At 40.4% G+C, this 20,888-nt stretch overlaps 1 protein-coding gene across 6 annotated transcripts in view; it reads right to left on the bottom strand.

The window, feature by feature from the left end:
* Positions 1-20,888, bottom strand: part of ESYT2 (extended synaptotagmin 2) — a 97,253-nt gene that overhangs the window by 48,202 nt on the left and 28,163 nt on the right. For all 6 annotated transcript variants that reach the window (XR_015552744.1, XM_087433836.1, XM_014787591.2 and 3 more), the window contains exons 2-6: positions 16,085-16,126; positions 14,831-14,965; positions 12,095-12,171; positions 7,428-7,500; positions 7,098-7,187 (exon numbers count right to left, since the gene is read on the bottom strand). Coding sequence is in view for 5 of the 6 variants with exons in the window: in XM_087433836.1 (XP_087289962.1) it covers positions 7,098-7,187; positions 7,428-7,500; positions 12,095-12,171; positions 14,831-14,965; positions 16,085-16,126 (417 nt within the window). In the remaining variant the exon portion in view is untranslated. The remainder of the gene's footprint in view (positions 1-7,097; positions 7,188-7,427; positions 7,501-12,094; positions 12,172-14,830; positions 14,966-16,084; positions 16,127-20,888) is intronic.

Consider the following 20,888-nt stretch of genomic DNA (forward strand, 5'->3'; position numbering starts at 1 on the left):
GGGAGGAGCCTAAGTGGGGAGGAGGTGCCAAGGAGAGGGGAGGAGCCTAAGTGAGGAAGAGGAGGAGCCTAGGTGAGAAGAAGGAGCCTAGGTGAGGGGAGGAGCCTAGGCAAGGAAGAGAAGGAGCCTTGGTGAGGGGGAGGAGCCTAGGTGAGGGGCATCTAGACAAGAATGACATTTTTGTCATCTTATTTTTGTGGCTAATAATGAGTAATAAGCATTGACTACTTATAACAAGAAATGAAAACATACATATCTAACAATCTGAAATAACACTTATTATAGTTTATCCAAGTGTTAGAATATAATTCAGTCAAAAAAGATCTTTATGACTTTTAAAAACACAGTATACCAACTGTCTGTATAGTTTATTAAACACATCGTGAAAGGAAGGCAACACATGCAGAAGACAGCAGCCTCTGTGTGTGGCGGCTGCAGGGAGATTTATGGTGAGGATGAGAACAGCAACTCTGTGTCAGACTACGCGAATCTAGGTGCAGGCTCCCAGACTTACTGGTTTTGTGACTTGGACAAATTAGACTCTCAGTTCGTAGTCAGTAAAATGACACTAAGATAGAATTTATCTACAGAGTTATGAGGATTAAATGAGCAAATATCTATAAATCATACTCAGTGGTAGGTGCTGAACATCAAGTTACAACCTACACTTTTTAAAAAGTCTATGTTTTCCAATTTTCTGTAACATGTATTATTTTTATAATCAGGAAAAAGTTGTCTATCAAAAGAGATGAAGCTGAGGAGAGTGACGTCAGCATCATGGCGCAGTAAGCTTTCCCGTGAACTCTTCCCCTGACAAGATACAACAAAAGGAACAGTCACAGACCAACAACGGAATCCCAGACAGTGAAAAGCTAGAGCGGAGGGATCCACACTGCCGCACATCTGAGAGCGGAACGTGCTGGGCCCCCGGAGGAAGTGGGGAGAGGTAAGGAGAAGTCCTCTCCCTCCCATCAGATCAGCGATCCCGGTCCGCGCGGCTCCCAGAGGGGGGGGAGGGGCGGCCCTTGGCGGGGAAACCGTGGCTCTTGGGGCTCTCTCAGCCAGTGGGAAACTCCGGCACAGAGGACTCAGAGGAGCCACAGGGCTACCATCAACATCTGAGCACCCCAGAGAGCGGATAAAGAGGGGCAAATGAGAAGCCTCCCACATCAGGGACCCAGAGGGCAAAAGAGAGAGCTCCCCCCTCCCCGCAAACCGGACTCTGCAGCTCAACCGACCAGACCAGACCTAGCGATCCGCGGCAGACCAGACCAAGTGATCCGCGACAGACCAGACCAAGCGATCCGCGGCAGACCTGATCAAACGACTGGACCCGTGGATCGCAGCGGGGGAAAAAAAAAACTCCGGATCGCAGCAGAAAAACCGGGGCAGAGCGCAGGGGGCTTAGACTACACAGCCCTTTACCACCAGACAGTGGCGGCGGGTGGAAATTGCAACCAGAGATTTCCAGGATGAGGAAAAACAAAACCAACACAGGAACCACAATGCAAAAATATATGAAATCACCAGGCCAGAAACAAAATGACAAGCACCCAGAAATCAACCCCGAAGACACAGAAATCCATAAACTAAATGACAGAGATTTCAAAATAGCTATCATAAAAATGCTCAACGAAATACGAGACAACACAGACAAACAATTCAATGAGATTAGGAGTTTCTTCACAAAAGAGATTGAAATCATAAAGAAAAACCAATCGGTGCTGATGGAGATGAAGAACACAATGGAGGAGATAAAGGAGAATCTGGAATCTGTAAAGAACAGAGCTGACAATATGGAGGAAAGAATTAGCACCTTAGAGGATAGGAATACAGATATACTCCAGATGGAAGAGGAGAGAGAACTAAGACTAAAAAGAAATGAAGAAAGACTCCGAGAAATATCTGACTCTATTAGAAAATGTAACATAAGAATTATAGGTATTCCTGAGGGAGAGGAGAGGGAAAGAGGAACAGAGAGCCTATTCAAGGAAATAATAGCTGAGAATTTCCCAAATCTGGGGAAGGAGCAGGAAATACCAGTAAGCAAAGCCAACAGGACACCTATATATATTAACAGACAAAGGCCTTCACCACAACACCTAGTGGTAAGGCTAGCCAGGGTCAACGACAAAGAAACCATATTAAGGGCAGCTAGACAAAAACAAAAAATAACGTACAAAGGAACTCCCATCAGGCTCTCAGCAGATTTCTCAACAGAAACTTTACAGGCTAGAAGAGACTGGAATGATATATTCAAAATACTGAAAGACAAAAATTTTCAGCCAAGAATACTCTATCCAGCAAAAATATCCTCCAAATATGATGGAGAAATAGTAACTCTCCCAGATAAACAAAAGCTAAGGGAGTTCATGGCCACGAGACCCCCACTATAAGAAATACTCAAGAAGGCCCTCAGGCCTGAAAAACAGAAGAGAAAGGGAACACAAAGCTTGGAGGAAGGAGAAAAGTAGGTAGACAAACTCAGAAAAATAGTAGATCTTTACCGGAATAGGTTAGCAACTACTTAAATACTAAATTCAAAGATCAAAGGAAGAAATTCACCAAAAATAAATTTAACCTCATCACTGTAAACACACAGCCACAACACAAGATAGAATAAGGTATAACAAGAAAAACTTAGAAGGGGAAGAGGAAAGTGACTGAATTGACTTAGTATAAGGAAATAGGAGGCCATCAGATAATGGACTATCTCATACACAATATTTTTTGCCCAAACCTCAAGGTAACCACTAAACAAATAATCAAAACAAAACCACATATGATAAACAAAGAGAAAACTAGAAGAGTCATAAGACAGAACAACCAAACTGAATTGGCAGTCCAAAACAAATGGGACAAGAAACAAAGGAAATGCAAAAGAACCAGAAAATAAGTGACAAAACAGCAACATTAAGCCCTCATATATCAATAATTACCCTAAATGTAAATGCATTGAACTCTCCAATCAAAAGATACAGAGTGGCAGGATGGATTAAAAAGCAAGACCCAACAATATGCTGCCTTCAGGAAACACATCTTAGCACTAAAGACAAGCACAGGCTCAGAGTGAAAGGATGGAAGACAATACTCCAAGCTAATGGCAAACAAAAGAAAGCAGGTGTTGCCATACTCATATCAGACAAAGTAGACTTCAAGATAAAACAGGTTAAGAAAGACAAAGAAGGGAAATATATAATGATAAAAGGGACACTCCATCAAGAAGACATATCACTTATAAATATATATGCACCCAACATAGGAGCACCAATGTACATAAAGCAACTATTAACAAACCTAAAAGGAGAAATCAACAACAACACAATAATAGTAGGGGATCTTAACACCCCACTTACAGCAATGGATAGATCATCCAGACAAAAAGTCAATAAAGAAATAGTAGACTTAAATGAAAAACTGGACGAGATGGACCTAGTAGACATATACAGAGCACTCCATCCAAAAACAGCTGACTACACATTCTTCTCAAGCGCGCATGGAACATTCTCTAGGATAGACCATATGTTGGGAAACAAAGCAAGCCTCAATAAATTTAAGAAGATTGAAATCATAACAAGCATCTTTTCAGACCATAAGGCTATGAAACTGGAAATGAACCATGAAAAAAAAACTGGGAAAGTGACAAAAATGTGGAGATTAAACATGCTACTGAACAACCAATGGATCATTGATGAAATTAAAGGAGAAATCAAAAACTATCTGGAAACAAACGAAAATGATAATATGCCATATCAAACCATATGGGATGCAGCAAAAGTGGTCCTGAGAGGGAAACTCATAACGATACAAGCCCACCTTAACAAACAAGAAAAAGCCCTAATAGGCAACCTTAAATTACACCTAACAGAACTAGAAAAAGAAGAACAAACAAAGCCCAAAGCCAGCAGAAGGAGAGAAATAATAAAAATCAGAGCAGAAATAAATGAAATTGAGACCAAAAAAACAGTAGAAAGGATTAATGAAACAAAGAGTTGGTTCTTTGAGAAGATAAACAAAATCGACAAACCCTTAGCCAGGCTTACTAAGAAAAAAAGAGAAAAGGCTCAAGTAAATAAAATTAGAAATGAAAGAGGAGAAATTACAACAGATACCATGGAAATACAGAGGATTATAAGAGAATACTATGAGAAATTATATGCCAACAAATTGGACAATCTAGAAGAAATGGATAAATTCTTAGACTTATACAACCTCCCAAAATTGAACCAAGAAGAAATGGAGAATCTGAATAGACCAATAACAAGTAAAGAGATTGAAATAGTAATTAAAAACCTCCCCAAAAATAAAAGTCCAGGACCAGATGGCTTCTCCAGTGAATTTTACCAAACATTCAAAGAAGATTTAATACCCATCCTTCTCAAACTATTCCAAAAAATAGAGGAGGATGGAACACTTCCTAAATCATTCTACGAGGCCAACATCACCCTGATACCAAAACCAGACAAAGACAGTACAAAGAAAGAAAATTACAGGCCAATATCGCTGATGAACATTGACGCAAAAATCCTCAACAAAATATTGGCAAACCGAATACAACACTACATTAAAAAGATCATACACCATGATCAAGTGGGATTTATATCAGGGACGCAGGGATGGTTCAACATCCGCAAATCAATCAACGTGATACATCACATCAACAAAACAAAGAATAAAAACCACATGATCATCTCAATAGATGCAGAGAAGGCATTTGACAAGATACAACATCCATTTATGATAAAAACTCTCAATAAAATGGGAATAGAAGGTAAGTACCTCAACATAATAAAGGCCATATATGACACACCCACAGCCAACATCATACTCAATGGGGAAAGACTGAAAGCCATTCCTCTGAGAACAGGAACGAGGCAGGGCTGCCCACTCTCACCACTCCTGTTCAACATAGTACTGGAGGCTTTGGCCAGAGCAATTAGACAAGAAAAAGGAATAAAAGGAATCCAAATAGGTAACGAAGAAGTGAAACTCTCACTATTTGCAGATGACATGATTGTATACATAGAAAACCCTAAAGAATCTGTTGGAAAACTATTAGAAACAATCAACAACTACAGCAAAGTTGCAGGGTACAAAATCAATCTACAAAAATCAGTTGCATTTCTATATGCTAATAATGAACTAACAGAAAGAGAGCTCAAAAAGATAATACCATTTACAATTGCATCAAAAAGAATAAAATACCTAGGAATAAATCTTACCAAGGAGGTGAAGGACCTATACAATGAGAACTACAAGACATTATTGAAAGAAATCCATGATGACATAAAGAAATGGAAAGATATCCCATGCACGTGGATTGGAAGAATAAACATAGTTAAAATGTCTATATTACCTAAAGCAATCTACAGATTCAATGCAATCCCAATCAGAATCCCAATGACATTCTTCACAGAAATAGAAAAAAGAATACTAAAATTTATATGGGGCAACAAAAGACCCCGAATAGCTAAAGAAATCCTAAAGAAAAAGAACAAAGCAGGAGGCATCACAATCCCTGACTTCAAAACATACTAGAAAGCAATAGTAATCAAAACAGCATGGTACTGGTACAAAAACAGACACACAGATCAATGGAACAGAATTGAAAGCCCAGAAATAAAACCACACATATACGGACAGCTAATTTTTGACAAAGGTGCTAAGAACATGCAATGGAGAAAAGCAAAGTCTCTTCAATAAATGGTGTTGGGAAAACTGGACAGCCAAATGCAAAAGAATGAAAGTGGACCATGTGCTATCGCCATTCACAAAAATTAACTCAAAATGGATCAAAGACCTGAAGGTGAGACCTGAAACTATAAAACTCATAGAAGAAAATATAGGCAACACACTATTTGACATTGGTTTTAAAGGAATCTTTTCGGATGACATGCCTACCCAGACTAGGGAAACTAAAGAAAAAATAAACAAGTGGGACTTTATCAGATTAAAGAGCTTTTATAAGACAAATGAAACCAGAATCAAGATGAACAGACAACCAACCAGCTGGGAGAGAATATTTGCAAAACATACATCTGACAAGGGGTTGATCTCCATAATATATAAAGAACTCACACAACTGAACAACAAAAAAACAAACAACCCGATCAAAAAATGGGCACAGGAAATGAAGAGACACTTCTCCAAGGAAGATATACAGATGGCCAATAGGCACATGACAAGATGCTCAACATCACTAATCATCAGGGAAATGCAAATCAAAACAACACTAAGATACCACCTCACGCCCGTTAGAATGGCTATAATCACCAAGACAAAAAACAACAAATGTTGGAGAGGATGTGGAGAAACAGGAACCCTCATACACAGCTGGTAGGAATGCAAATTGGTGCAGCCTCTATGGAAAACAGTATGGAGATTCCTCAAAGAATTAAAAATAGAGATGCCCTATGATCCAGCCATCCCACTACTGGGAATCTATCCAACGCACCTGAAATCAACAATCCAAAGAGGCTTATGCACCCCTATGTTCATTGCAGCATTATTCACCACAGCCAAGAAGTGGAAGCAACTTAAGTGTCCCTCGACTGACGACTGGATTAAGAAAATGTGGTATATATATACAATGGAATACTACTCAGCCATAAAAAAAGACAAAATCGTCACATTTGCAACAACATGGATGGGCCTGGAGCGTATTATGTTAAGTGAAATAAGCCAGAAAGAGAAAGACAAACACTGTATGATCTCACTCATATGTGGAATATAAACTAACACATGGACAGAGAAAACTGTATTGTGGTTACCAGGGGCAGTGGGGGTGGGGGGAGGGGGGTGGGGGGTAGGCACAAGGGGTGAAGGGAGTCATATATATGGTGATGGACAAACAAAAATGTACAACCCAAAATTTCACAATGTTAGAAACCATTAAAACATCAATTAAAAAAAAAAAAGAGAGATGAAGCCTTTCATTAAGGCACAAAGAGGCATGAAAACATTCACAGGATTCATGTGTCAGAAAGGGAAAAAAGTGAGTTAAGGGGAGAACTCTTTCTGTGCTTTATATATTCTTCATTATGTACATATTCTTGTCAGCGAATGGGAAGATATGAACAAAATAAACATTGACTTACCGGCTTCCTAAGAAAGAAGATAGACAAAGCTCCTACCAAGGGCATGTCTCCAATCAACGGTTCCAGGATCACCCGCATTGTACCATGGATCTAAATTCAAAAGGAAACCAAACATGTAATAGAAAACAATTCCACAGGCCATTGACTGATGCAAGGAGGATGCACCATCGTCTTAGTGACTTCCGAGTATTTGACTACAGGTTTTCTCAAGTATAACCTACGAATAAAAACTTAACTTCAAAGAAATTTTGAGTTAATAAAAACTTCACAATGTTTTTTTTGAATAGAGCACAGAAAATTTTAGAAGACTGAAATGTAAAAAAACCTTACCTGTATACTTTGCACACCAGCTCTACAAAAATATCGCTTGATCTCCAAATCAATCTCACAATTTCCTACAAAACTAGCAAAGAGAAAGTTGTGTATTACATTCTCTTCATCACCACAGACATGCAAGGTATATCATCTGAATAAAATGATAGCAAAGCAACCAAGACCAGACTGTAGGCAAAGCTATGACCTGCGGCCGAGTTGGTATCTTACTGCCAGGTTGCAGCCGACACTGCTACCAGATCCGACACTGCCACACTGATGGGGAGGCCTGCTGCATGGACTTAGGGCTTGTTACAAATGTAACTTCCAAAGTGCAAATTCTGGAGCAGTCTCTTGATGGAACGTAGTTTCCATTTGTATTATAAACAACCACGTTTGTTTAAAACATTAAAAAAGTTTAGATTATATTTCATCATAAGTAAATTTTGCACCCATGCTCCTCAGTCCTGAGAAAACTAGCACTGCTACAGGGCTCTGTGATGTCAAAAGTTAGAAACGATACATGTTTGGGGCATCAATTTTACTAAATGATTAAGTCGTTAATACAAAACAAACATGAACATAGTGTGATGCTGAATGTAAGGCTTGCATCTATTTTTAAGATGAATATGGAACATCAACTACGTTTTGTGTGGGATCTGTTATGATCTGACTCCCGCCCTCGACTCTGGAAGCGAGACATTGTGCTCCTGCCTGAGAACGTCTGGGGCAGTTTGATAAATGCTGGATAGACAGTGTCTAAGCACATGAGCAAAATATTAACAAAAGGCATCTGGGATGAAATTCTTCCAATATTTATTGTCCTGGTGTTAAAGCCAATACCTACAGATTCTTCTCATTGAGCATGATTCTCTATATAGTTGGTAAAATCACCAATAACCTGTTATAAAACCATCTCGAAACTTTCCCTTCTTCACCCTAAGATTTGATCTTTTTATTTCCTAATGTCTTTCAATTACTCCTTCCCCATCTCTACTGCCAATAATCTAGTTAAGGTTCTTATCTGGAAAATACAAAAAAAGTAGCATGCAGAATCTTTTTAGAGACAAATATCTGAGGAGCACAATTTGCATATAGTGTTACGACTGCTAAAACCACGAAAGCCAGGCAGCATCTTCAAAATGGCATCCATGAACTGATTCATTCAAATGTTCATTTAACGTGTATGAAATCTTCCCTCAGTGCTGGAACAAGAAAATAAGGTTTCCATCTTCACAAAGCTCATTATCAGCCTGGTGGACAGTCCTTTCAGGGTACAGCTCAACTGAAGACATACGTGGGGCTTCCTCTTTTATTCCACTGATGACAGCAGTGTTTGCAGCAGTGTCAAATATTTTACAGATGCAGATTTTTCCATATTAGATTGTTATGGACATTCTATGCACTTTTCTAAAATAAAAGTAACTGGTATCAACTCTGTACATTTACTATATGAATATACTTTAGAAGCTCAAAGACAACATTATAAAATAAAATGATTCTTGTTCAAGGATCAAAAAGAGAAACAACACCCTGAACCATGTCCTCAGTCAACACTCTTTAGCAGTCACCCCACAAACAGCTGTGTTATTAGGCTCACAGGGGATGCAGGAAGCCATAAGCAAGTTCACGAAGAATGAGTACAAGAACCAAAGAAAATCACCTTTATTATGTCAGGCATGGTGCCTGGCAGACCCCCAATTTAATTTTTTTTTATTGTGGTAAAATACACATAAAATTTACCATCTTAACTGTTTTTAAGTGTATAGTTCAGTGGTATTAAGTACATTCACATTGTTGTGCAACCATTACCGCGATCCATCTCCAGAACTCTCTTCATCTCGCAAAACTGAAATTCTGTACCCATTAAACAACAACTTTCCATTTTTCCCTCCCCCCAGGCCCTGGTAACCACCATTCTACTTTCTGTCTCTATGAATTTGACTACTCTAGGGACCTCATATGAGTGGGATCATACAGTATTTGTCTTGTTGTGACTGGCTTATTTCACTGAGCAAAATGTCCTTATGGTTCATCCATGTTGAGCATATGGCAAGATTTCTTTCTTTTTTAAGGCTGAATAGGGCCGGCTCCGTGGCTTAGCGGTTAAGTGCGCGCGCTCTGATGCTGGCGGCCCGGGTTCGGATCCCGGGCGCGCCCCAAGGCACCACTTCTCCGTCCAACGCGAGGCCGAGTCCCACGTACAGCAACTAGAAGGATGTGAACCTATGACATACAACTGTCTACTGGGGCTTTGGGGGGAAAAAAATGAATAAATAAAATCTTTAAAAAAAAAAAAAAAAAAAAAAAAAAGGCTGAATAATACTAACTTCATTTACATATCACATTTTGCTTATCCATTCATCCGTCAATGAACACCTAGGTTGCTTCCACGTTTTAGGTATTGGGAATAAAGCTGCTATGAACATGGGTGTACAAATAAAGTAGTCCCCCCTTATCTGCCGGGGATACGTCCCAAGACCCCCCAATGGATGCCTGAAACGATGGCTAGTACCGAATCTACATACACTATGTTTTTCCCTATACATACATACCTATGATACATAAAGTTTAACTTATAAATTAGGCACAGTAAGAGATTAATAGCAGTAACTAATAATAAAATAGAACAATTATAACAATATACTATAATAAAAGTTACCATTGATCTTAGCAAACTTAGCACGTGATTTTTTTCCTTCCCCACTAAGTTGAGAACTTTCACCATTTCACTTAAAGGAAGCACTTCACAGCTTCTCTTTACCATATCCGAATTGCCAGCATCACTACTCTTGTGCTTTGGGGCCATTATTTAGTAAAGTAAGGGTTACCTGAACACAGGCACGGCAATGCTGCGATAGTTGATTTGATAACTGAGACGGCTACTAGGTGACTAATGGGCAGGGGCTGTATACAGCATGTATCCACTGGACAAAGTGATGATTCACGTCCTGGGCGGGCCAGCACAAGATTTCATCGTGCTACTCAGAACGGCATGCAATTTAAAACTTATGAACTGTTTACTTCTAGAATTTTCCATTTAATATTTTTGGACCTACGGTTGACCGAGGGTAACTGAAACCATGGAAAGCGAAACTGCAGATAAGGGGGCACTAACGTACCTCTTTGTGACCTTGTTTTCAATTCTTTTGAGTGTATATCCAGAAGTGGAATTGCTGGGTCATATGGTAGTTTTACGTTTAATTTTTTGAAGAACCTCCATACTGTTTTCCACATCGGCTGCACTATTTTACATTCCCACCAACAGTGCACAAGAGCTCCAATTTCTCCACATCCCCATCAACTCTTGTTTTGTTTTTTTGATAGGAACCATCTGATGGGTGGGGCGCTATCTCGTACTTTTGATTTGCATTTTCCTGTTTATTAGTGAGGTTGAGCATCTTTTCAAGTGCCTACTATTCATTTGTATGTCTGCTTTGGAAAAATGTCTATTCAAGTTCTTTGCTCATTTGTGAACTGGGTTTTTGTTGTTGTCGAGTGGGAGTTCTCTATATACCCTGGCTATCAATCCCTTATCAGATATATGATTATGGATTACACTGATTCTACAGATTGCTTTTAGTGTTGACATTTAATAATATTAAGCCTTCTAATCCATGAACATGGGATGTCTTTCCATTTATTTATATCTTCTTTAATTTGTCACTGCAATGTTTTGTAGTTTTCATTGTACCAGTCTTTCACCTCCTTGGTTAAGTTAATTCCTAAGTATTTTATTCTTTTTGATACTATTGTAAATGAAACTGTTTTATTAATTTCCTTTTTGAATTATTCATTGTTAGTGTATAGAATGTAACTAATTTTTTGTGTGTTGATTTTGTTTCCTGCTACCTTGTTGAATTTGTTCATTAGTTCTAAGGGGTTTTTTTGCTGGAATCTTTTAGGGTTTTCTAAGTACAAGATCACATTATCTGTGAACAGAGATAATTTCCTTTCCAACTTGGATACCTTTTATTTCTTTTTCTTCTTATTCAACTGCTCTGGCAAGAACTTCCAGTACCATATTGAACAGAAGTGGTCAAAGTGGGCATCCTTGTCTTGTTCTTGATCTTTGAGGAAAAGCTTTCAGTCTTTTACCACTGAGTATGATGTTTGTTGTGAGGTTCTCATACATGCCTCTTATTATGCTGAAATAGTTTCCTTCTGTTCATAGTTTGCTGAGTGTTTTTATCAGGAAAGAGTGTTGAATTTTGTCAAATGCTTTTTCTGTATCAACTGAGATGATCATGTGTTTCTTCCCCCTTCATCCTGTTAATCAGGTGTATCACACCGATCAATTTTGAACATCAATATGTTGAACAATCTTTGCATCCTGGGAATAAATCCCATTTGGTAATGGCATATAATCCTTTTAATATGTTGCTGAATTCAGTGTGTTAGTATTTTGTTGAGGATTGGCAGCCACATTCATAAGGGATAGGGGTTTGTAGTTTTCTTGTATAGCCATTAATTTCTTTTATTTAACATGTTTTATGAATAGCAATTATCTAAGCTATTCGGAATGGAGTGAGACCCAGAAAGTAAATAATTTTGGGTCTTCAACAAGAATTTAGTCAAATTCCACAAAAACAACAGGTAGGAAGTGTGCTCATTATATCCTCCACCTTATGGGTATATCTAAGTGCCATTATACATCATTAACTATGACACAAATAAAAACTTACCTAATCTGAAGGTCCATAATAATTTGCCTTTTGTCCACATTTTCAGTATACACCTTAACACCATTGATCCTGAGGGGCTGAAACAAGAAGTGGCTTATTTTAAAATGCAGGGAGGGTAAAAAAAAAAAATCAAACTCGGCATAGAGATGAAGAGAGTGAGCATTAGCATCAGGCTATGAGAATTAGAATTCTGCTTTCACAGCACACTAGCTGCTTGACTTTCAGCAAGTTGTTAACCTCTGTTCCTCAGTCTCTTCAACTGTAAAATATGGGTAATACTGGTATCTATCACTTGAGGTTACTGTAAAATTAAAGGACATGAGGAATGTAAGGAACTCAGTGCACGTTTGGCACACAGCGAGTGCTTGGTGACATGAGACCTGCTGCTGTCGGCTCACTTGTGATGGAGTTTTGCTCCTGTCCAAGCCCCTAGCCCTTTATCTCTTCCAATTTACTGATTCTTTCCCTCTACTCCATCATTTACTACACTGTCTGAAACACAACTTCCTTTCATTTTTTTATGTCCCGTAATTTTTCATTTAAGATTTTCACAAAAATGGGGCTTTCGGGTGAATCAAAAATACTAGCTGTAGGTATAATTTCAACACCTAATACATGATACAGGGTCAGAAACAAATCACTCTGTAAAAAGAAAATGCAGCTTATAATAAATGTCATCTTTCAAGGGTCCAGTTACAACATCATTCAAAACCTTCTCCCATTTATCAATTTGAGATCCCTTCTAAGAAAGTTCTCAACATCACATTTGAGCATTAAAAACTCAAGCTGAGAAATACCTTATCTTTAGAGATCTACTGCTTACTCTGAGAGTTTGGGTGTCCTGAAATCTTACCCCTCAACTAGCTATAGGATTAAACTCTAAGTCTTTATTTGAGAGTCTTCATTTCCTACTATGCCAGGTCCTGGGCTCTTCCCTGATGGTACTAGCTCAGACATGTACAGACTCAAAGAACACAGTCAACTCACTATGTTGGTAAGTGAAAATGGGGCATACATAACTGAGTACCTTTAGTTTAAATGTTTGCATTAGATAATATTCCCTTCCTCCACTTAGACGACATCTTACATCAGGAATAGCAGGAGGCCAACCTCACTCCAGATGACTGAAGGACAAACACCTGAAGGCAACAGAATCCAGCCACCCAAGGGACTCAGCCAGCACACAGAGTGGACAAGGCGCCCTGCTCAGGGCTCTGCACACCCTGCTGGGCTGTTCCTTTATCAGACAGTCTGAGTCTGCCTGCATGTGTAAGGTGTCAGTGCAGTCGATAACGACGCCACGCTACCTTTACCGAATCACCGCTACTCTTACTACGCTGTTCTCTGATGGTGCTCTTATTTAGTTAGCATCAAACTTCAGGTGCATGTAATACAACGCGAATATAATTCTTCCTAAAACAAATCCAGCTGGGGCTAGAATTCTCAATCTCCACAAACATGAGCATACCTTACATTATAGGCCTGCAGGCTAAATCTGGCCTTTGGCTAAGAATGTTTTTACATTTTTAAAGGGTTATAAAAGAAGGGATGGGAGGGGCAGGAGAAGAATATGCCTCAACGACTTTGTGTGGCCATCAAAACCCGAAATATTTACCAGAAGACCTCACGGCCAGGAGGAAAAACAGCCTGCACAACACAGCCAAGTACAATGCATGTGCCTGAACTGGAGATGCGGGTTTTGAGTACCCGCAGACGAGATGGAGCATTCTCTGCATGCAGAAGGTCACCTTTGATGTGGGAAGGTGACCCACAGCCTGGGGAGTGTGGGAGGGGAACGAGTCTGGGGGCACTGACACTGACGAGGAGTGACAAACACAACACAGCAACCAGGTCAGACACTCCCCAGCCACATTTATTAAAACCCCGATGGGCTGAAACAAAGACATCTGAACATGGTGTATGGTGACATGCTGCCTGGCTCTGCTGTACGTGCACTAAACGGGTGTAAACTATGTGCATGTGTGTGTTTAAAAGTACTATTGCATTCTGAATTTTTATTAGGCATATAAAATAATGTTATCTTAGAAACTATATAATGTTATATGTCAATTATACCTCAATAAAAGAAAATGTTACCTTGAACTGTTGCTAATTATTGTAAACACTGACTTAAAAAAATAAACAAGGAAACTTGCCATGATCAACTAGTTTAGATGTAGTCTTGAGGCTTTCACTAGAAGTAATATTACGAATTAGCAGTTTTTCTTTGTATATAATAGGATTCCAATAACAAAATCTATCTTTCCCTTCACCTATGTAATTACTGTGACGCCTACAAGCCTGGCACTGGAGCTCTCAGTTGTTTTTAAACATCTGGAGGGGTAAACACCTTAAGCTCGCTTTCAATTAGTGAAACTTTAGTGTGAATTCACATATCAGACTACATTTCCAACAGGACAGATTGTGGAAAACTGTACAAAGGTAATGCTGACAGAAGAATGTGGGGGAGAAAGACAGCCGGCACTAAGAGAAACGAGCCAATGGACCTGAAGTAGCTGGAAGAGCACAGCAGATGACTGAGCACAAGGCGAGGACTCCCCGACCGACAGAGGGGCAGACGGCAGCCCACGCGGGAGGCAGAACCTGGGGGAGCTGCAGAGACCCTCCACCAGACCCTCCCTGGAAACAATGTTCTCTAGAAAATAATTTGAAGTAGTTTAAGGGTTTTCACAGCAATCCTACCGTGTGCTCAAGGAGAGATACTTAAGAACTGACCTGCTGACCCATGTCAACTTTCGTGAAACTAAAGGTGCTAAGGTGGGCATTTGCTCCTCGCACAGCTGGTTCTATGGTTTCTCGAAACAACTTCTCTATAAATTGGCAAATAAAAGGCCACATATGTTTTACAGTCTGGAAAGGAAAAAGAACTCATGTTAAACAAAATGTTATAATACATAATGTACTTAAGTCATCATGAAAAATTATGCCCCTATAGTTTACCAGAAATTTTGAACATTAAAGGGTGGGTCCTTTTTGTTATGCAAAATCCGCACAATCTAAATTTCAAAAATGTATTACAACAATAGACTGTTGATTAACTAATATCTTGTAGGAATTAGTTATTCTGGTAAAAGTCTGTTTAAGCATATAAGCATATTTAATGATTGCCAAAAACCAGAAAATCCTGTGTTTCAACTCATTATGGAAAACCTTCTACAACTGTATAGATCTTAATAAACATTAACGAATTTTCTTTAATGATGGACTAACTTCCAGTGCTGTAAGGTTAACATTATCTACATTAGTTTTTACTATATAGCTCTAAGGATATATAAAATATAGAGATAAAAGAGATCTACTTCAAAGTATGCTATCTAAAAACATAACCTTTTTGTTTGTTTGTTTGGGTAAGGAAGATTACCCCTGAGCTAACATCTGTTGCCAATCCTCTTTTTCCTGAGGAAGATTGGCCCTGGGCTAACATCTGTGCCAATCTTCCTCTACTTTATATGTGGGACGCCTGCCCCACAGCATCACTTGATAAGCAGTCCATAGGTCCACACCTGGGATCCGAACCTGCAAACCCCGGGCCGCCAAAGTGGAGTGCGTGAACTTAACCACTACACCACTGGGCCGGCCCCCAACATAACCATTTTTTAAGAAAACAAATGATTATTACCTATCACTAGGTTTCTTGGGAGTTAATTCCCTCTTCATAATCTTTCCAAAATTTTCACTTATTATTATAAAACAGATTTGAGCACTAGGCTGATCAAGAGAGAAGACACAAGGTCAAAGATACAACTGTGATTACATCATTAACTTTCTCATGTCAAACAACACAGTTTTCACTGTTTAGAAAAAGAAAGTAACACAACATTATGACTGAGATCTTTCGGGAGCAGAAGCCAAACCCACTAAGTACAAACGAGTTCCCATATTGTCAACATCCAAATTCCCAAATACAGAAAGACGGCATCTCATCCTCTATCCCACTGATATCTGGTGTTTAGTATACTCTACTCTTACCTTATTTAGCCATTCTGCTCTTTCAGTGTCCGGAAAATGAACCTAAGAGAAAAACACACACACATGACTATTGACTCCTGACGACTACATAAAGTGTCACGGAGGCCATTTAGTAGCCAGCCCTGGTGGTCTAGTGGTTAAGATCTGGTGCTCTCCCTGCCACGGCCTGGATTTGTGCCCCGGTCAGGGAACCACATGACCCTTCTGTAGGATGTCACACTGTGGCAGCTGCATGTTGCTGTGATGCTGAAAGCTATGCCCCCAGTACTTCAAATACCAGCAGGGTGACCCATGGTGGACAGGTTTCAGCAGAGCTTCCAGACTAAGACAGACTAGGAAGAAAGACCTGGCCACTCACTTCTGAAAAAACTGGCCATGAAAACCCTATTATTAGCAGCGGAGCATTGTCTGATATAGTGCCAGAAGGGGAGAAGATGGTGCAAAAAGCCTGGCAGGGTTCTGCTCTGCTGCGCACAGGGTCGCTAGGAGTCGGAATCAACCTGACGGCACTAACCCAAAAAAATGCCATTTAGTATTCTTACCACGTGTCTATTGTTCATATAACGCTTCTCTGAAACACCCTACTCTGAGGCTTTGGAAAATGGCCTTTGAGGAGGGAAGCTGAAAGGGGTGGCACTGGCTCTTTACATTCTTTTTTTTTTTTTTGTGATGAAGACCAGCTCTGAGCTAACATCTATTGCCAATTCTCCTCCTTTTTTTTCCCCACAGCCCCAGTAGATAGTTGTATGTCATAGTTGCACATCCTTCTAGTTGCTGTATGTGGGACGTGGCCTCAGCACGGCCGGAGAAGCGGTGCGTCAGTGCACGTCCGGGATCCAAACCCGGGCTGCCAGTAGCGGAGCGCGCGCACTTAACCGCTAAGCCACGGGGCCAGCCCTCTTTACATTCTAAGAACACTTTGGGGCAGAAAAGTCTAAGGTTACCAAAGGCCACAGGCCCTTCTCTACATCCCCACTGTCCAAAGCAACATTCCCTGATGTCTGGAACAGCATAGAGAGTGCTCCAAATTTATCTCCTTCTTAAAACAACTGCTTTTCCATTCCATCATCAGCACCGTCATCATGTATCCTAGAGATTTAGACTCAAAGCCTTCAAAAATCTACCTTTCTTTCTGCTTTTCTCTTTTGCTCCAAACCAGCCAGCAACGCTTTTCCACATCTGGCTCCTCTCCAGACCGTCTCCCACCCTCTCTCAAATGAGTATTACAACTATAGTTCTCCATGAGTAGGGCCTGTATACTGGAGAAAATAAGTGTTTGTGGACAAACACTTATCTAGAAAAGAGGTGAAAAGGTATTTTCTTTGCTGTTAAAATAAAACCCCTTGTAGAGGAAGGCTAAAGCTGTTTTGGGTAGAGAATTCTCTGAAAAATGTTATGTACTCCCTTACCCCTAAAGAAAGAAGAGCATACAGGCCATACTACTGCTCTGAAAAGAACACTTTTGGTTTAGATGTACAATGGGTCACAGGCAATTTTGTACTGGTGATGTGGTCAGAGAAATGTTCTGACTTCTGGAACTGCCACACTTACTTTCCTAAGTAACACACGTACTGCAGCCAATAAAAGACAAGCTTCCGCCCAAGCTCTGGCTGAGAGGAGCTGGTCAGGGAATAGTATCACGGCGGCGGTGGTCCCTAAAAAGGTGGTTCTCACAGAACCAACTCCACCTCTCACACTGGGCCCCTAAGAACAAATCACGGATGGGGCCCAGCAGCCAGTTTCTGGTCGGAGAGAGGTCACCTTCCCCATGGCCGTCATGGCCACACCACTAATGGGAGAGGCCACAGCAGGCTGCATCTGTTCCCTGTGTCCACATGCTTGAGCAGGCCCACGCCCTTACACCACAGAACATGAAGCCTTGAATTCGCTTGATTCATGAGGGTGGGCTAGAGTGAACTGAAATAAGTTCTTCTAAATTAAGTTAACTTGAATCTACTCTGGGACAAAACCAAAGGGATGGCAACCTTCCAGAACTAAGACAAAGGCTTAAGAGTTGGGAAAGACAATGCTCAAGAAGGCAAAGAGTCAGGAACAGAAATGCTGACAATGCTTGCTTAAATTGGGAGGATATATCGCTGGCAAGAGACCTATTTTGACCCGAATGGAACTGGAGTACTAAAAGGACTGTTTCCCCAAGAACAGGACATTTGGAGGTTGGGGTGAGAAAGTTGGACACTTGCTAGACTAGCCAGACCAGGTTGCAAAATTAACTGCAGTGCAATTCATCTGCAGGTTGTATTCTGCCATTTCTTTACATTATACTGGTAAATAAGTACAATACGCTACAAGTCAGATCAGGAATGTGACAGGTGGTTGCCACTCCAAGCTATGTAAGCCTTAAAGGAGGTGTTACGCTGTGGTCCCATGTAGCAATTTACTGTGAGGTTTTCTCCCCTTCTGCCCCAATCCCTCTGAATCCAACCAGCCACTGGCAGCAACAGAAAGGACCAAAGGCAGATGCGGAGCATCTCATATTTGGGGACAGCCAGAACTCCTTCACTGTAGATGTGTTCCTCCTTTTATAATTTCAGAGTAAAGCACAGAGCCAATAACTGTCTCTGCAGGCTTCTGTCTCAACATATGCACATGCTTGCCCTCTCCGGTGATGCCTGCACCTGGTTCCCAACTACACTAAATCTAGCTCACAGCACCATCACTCTAGAACACAGGAGCCTCATTTCAGTTACCTCACTCAGGACCATAAACTCCTACAGGTTTATCAACTGGCTCTACTTCCTCAGCCTGAGCTTCAAAGACCTACCTCAAATATTTTCTCGGGTTCACAACTCACAAATCTCCTTTTTCAATTACGTTCCTGTTGAACTCAACCAAAACAATCATGGCTCCTTTACACAGAAATGTATTCTTCTCTATTCACGGATTACCTTGTTCCTACGTCCCCTCTCTGCCACTTCTTCCTTACCATTAGCTCAACTCAGTTCTAGACAACACCCCAGATACGACACCATCCACAAGCACTCCTCAATGCCGCAGTGCCTTCACTCTTGGGTTGGGTTCTCTCTATAAACCTGCATTTGTCACACCATCAGTCTGCAAATGCTCAACTGCTCTGTGTGCCCAATAACTCCCCCTTGTCCAATGCACTACACACTTGTAGAAAAGAATTAACTCTCATTTGAGAGATGTTCTAAAGAGATGCTGCTCAGAACTGACAGAACGCTCACCACTCAGTCTAACAGCATTACTCCTGAATCTTTGTATGTACTTTGCTTTTTTATAGAAGTCTATATTTGTGACTATTTTTAAATTGTTCATTTAGAACATTACTGAAATTACGGTAAATTCTTTGGGCTCTACTTTAATGTAAAATGTTATTTTAAGTATAATATCCCAATACAGCATTGGAATTAGTTTAAAATGCTGTATCATTCCACACTGAATAGAAATAATTATCTGCATCAAGATAATCCTCAGGATCACCTCAAGTTACCGATTACAGCGAGAATGCATGACATCAGGATGTCAATGAGAGGGGCCCACAAAGGCGGTCCATGACATCAGTTCTAGATAATAAAATGCGACTCTGCTTCATAAAGAAATACCACAAGTGCCAAGTGTCCTTTGATAAAGTTATAGCAAGATGAGTTTAAACTGCCATGTAAGCCTTTCTTTTACCTGTTTTCAGATCCTTTCCTTTCCCCTAAATATTAGGAAGTGACAGGATATGTTCATTTATACCTCATCCCCAGTAAACCGAAACACTGTCTGTGAAAACAATGACTTGAACCTGTTGCTACTGAGTCTGTGCAGACATCAGAGGGCACTACTGAGAACACGGTGGCCCCGGGGCTGGCACTGGCACTTCTGCAGATGGACACCCCATATCCCACAGTAACCAAGGGACAGGACAGCTTCAGGGCCTGGGCCAGACTGGAGGCATCTTTTTCCAGTGAGCAGGGGGTAAGTGGTCGGTTCCCTTTTGCTAACTGGTGGGGAGTCATCTATTAAGCCTACATACCTCAGAGAAATTCTGTTTCTCCACGGTTTATGTGCAGAAGGATTTCCCTCTACTAAAGAGGGGGAATATGTGTTTATAGCAGGGTTTTTTTTTTTTTTTTTTTTTAAGATTCCTTGGTTTCTCTGAAGAACTGAATTCTTGCTAAATTCTGAAAGCCCATAACCAGGTATCCTAAGTATTGTGCCTCATATAGAGAAAGTTTTGGCTAATCCAGATTTTCTATCCACTTCAAACCTAAGGAGGGCTCAAAGCCTGGGATCATGTCTGAGAGTCCACATGCACAAAACTCTGTGTATGCAAATCTGCTTGGACACCAAATCATCAGATTTTCACAGGATCCACAAAACCAAAAGGTTAACATCATGGCATAAGGTGGTTGATAAGGCTGAGGTCTCTTCAAAGCCTTTCATGTAAGAGGTTCAGAGGAGAAGGTGAGGGATTACAGACGCTGAAGACCTGGTCCTCAGAGGGCCGAAGGATAGATAATAAATCTCCCCCAAACTGGGTTTCTGGAAGATTAGTGAGGGCAATATGAGTCTTCAAACCCAACTACACTCGTTTAAAATAAAAGCAACTACCATTTACTGAGGATGTACTGCCACATATATGGCAAGTTCTGTGCTAAGCTATTCACATTAATTATCTGAGTTAATTCATACAACAAATCTACAAATAGGAACTATTAATATCCTAAATTTACAGGACAGCTACTAAGTGACAGAATGGGGATGAAAAACCAGATTTGTGTGCCCATGCTCATGGCCACTTTGTTACTGAGGGATGTGAAAAGCGCTGTGGAGATAG

This window comes from Ceratotherium simum, chromosome 1 (assembly GCF_057802395.1).
Source record: "Ceratotherium simum simum isolate JZ-2026a chromosome 1, ASM5780239v1, whole genome shotgun sequence".
Lineage (NCBI taxonomy): Eukaryota > Metazoa > Chordata > Mammalia > Perissodactyla > Rhinocerotidae > Ceratotherium > Ceratotherium simum.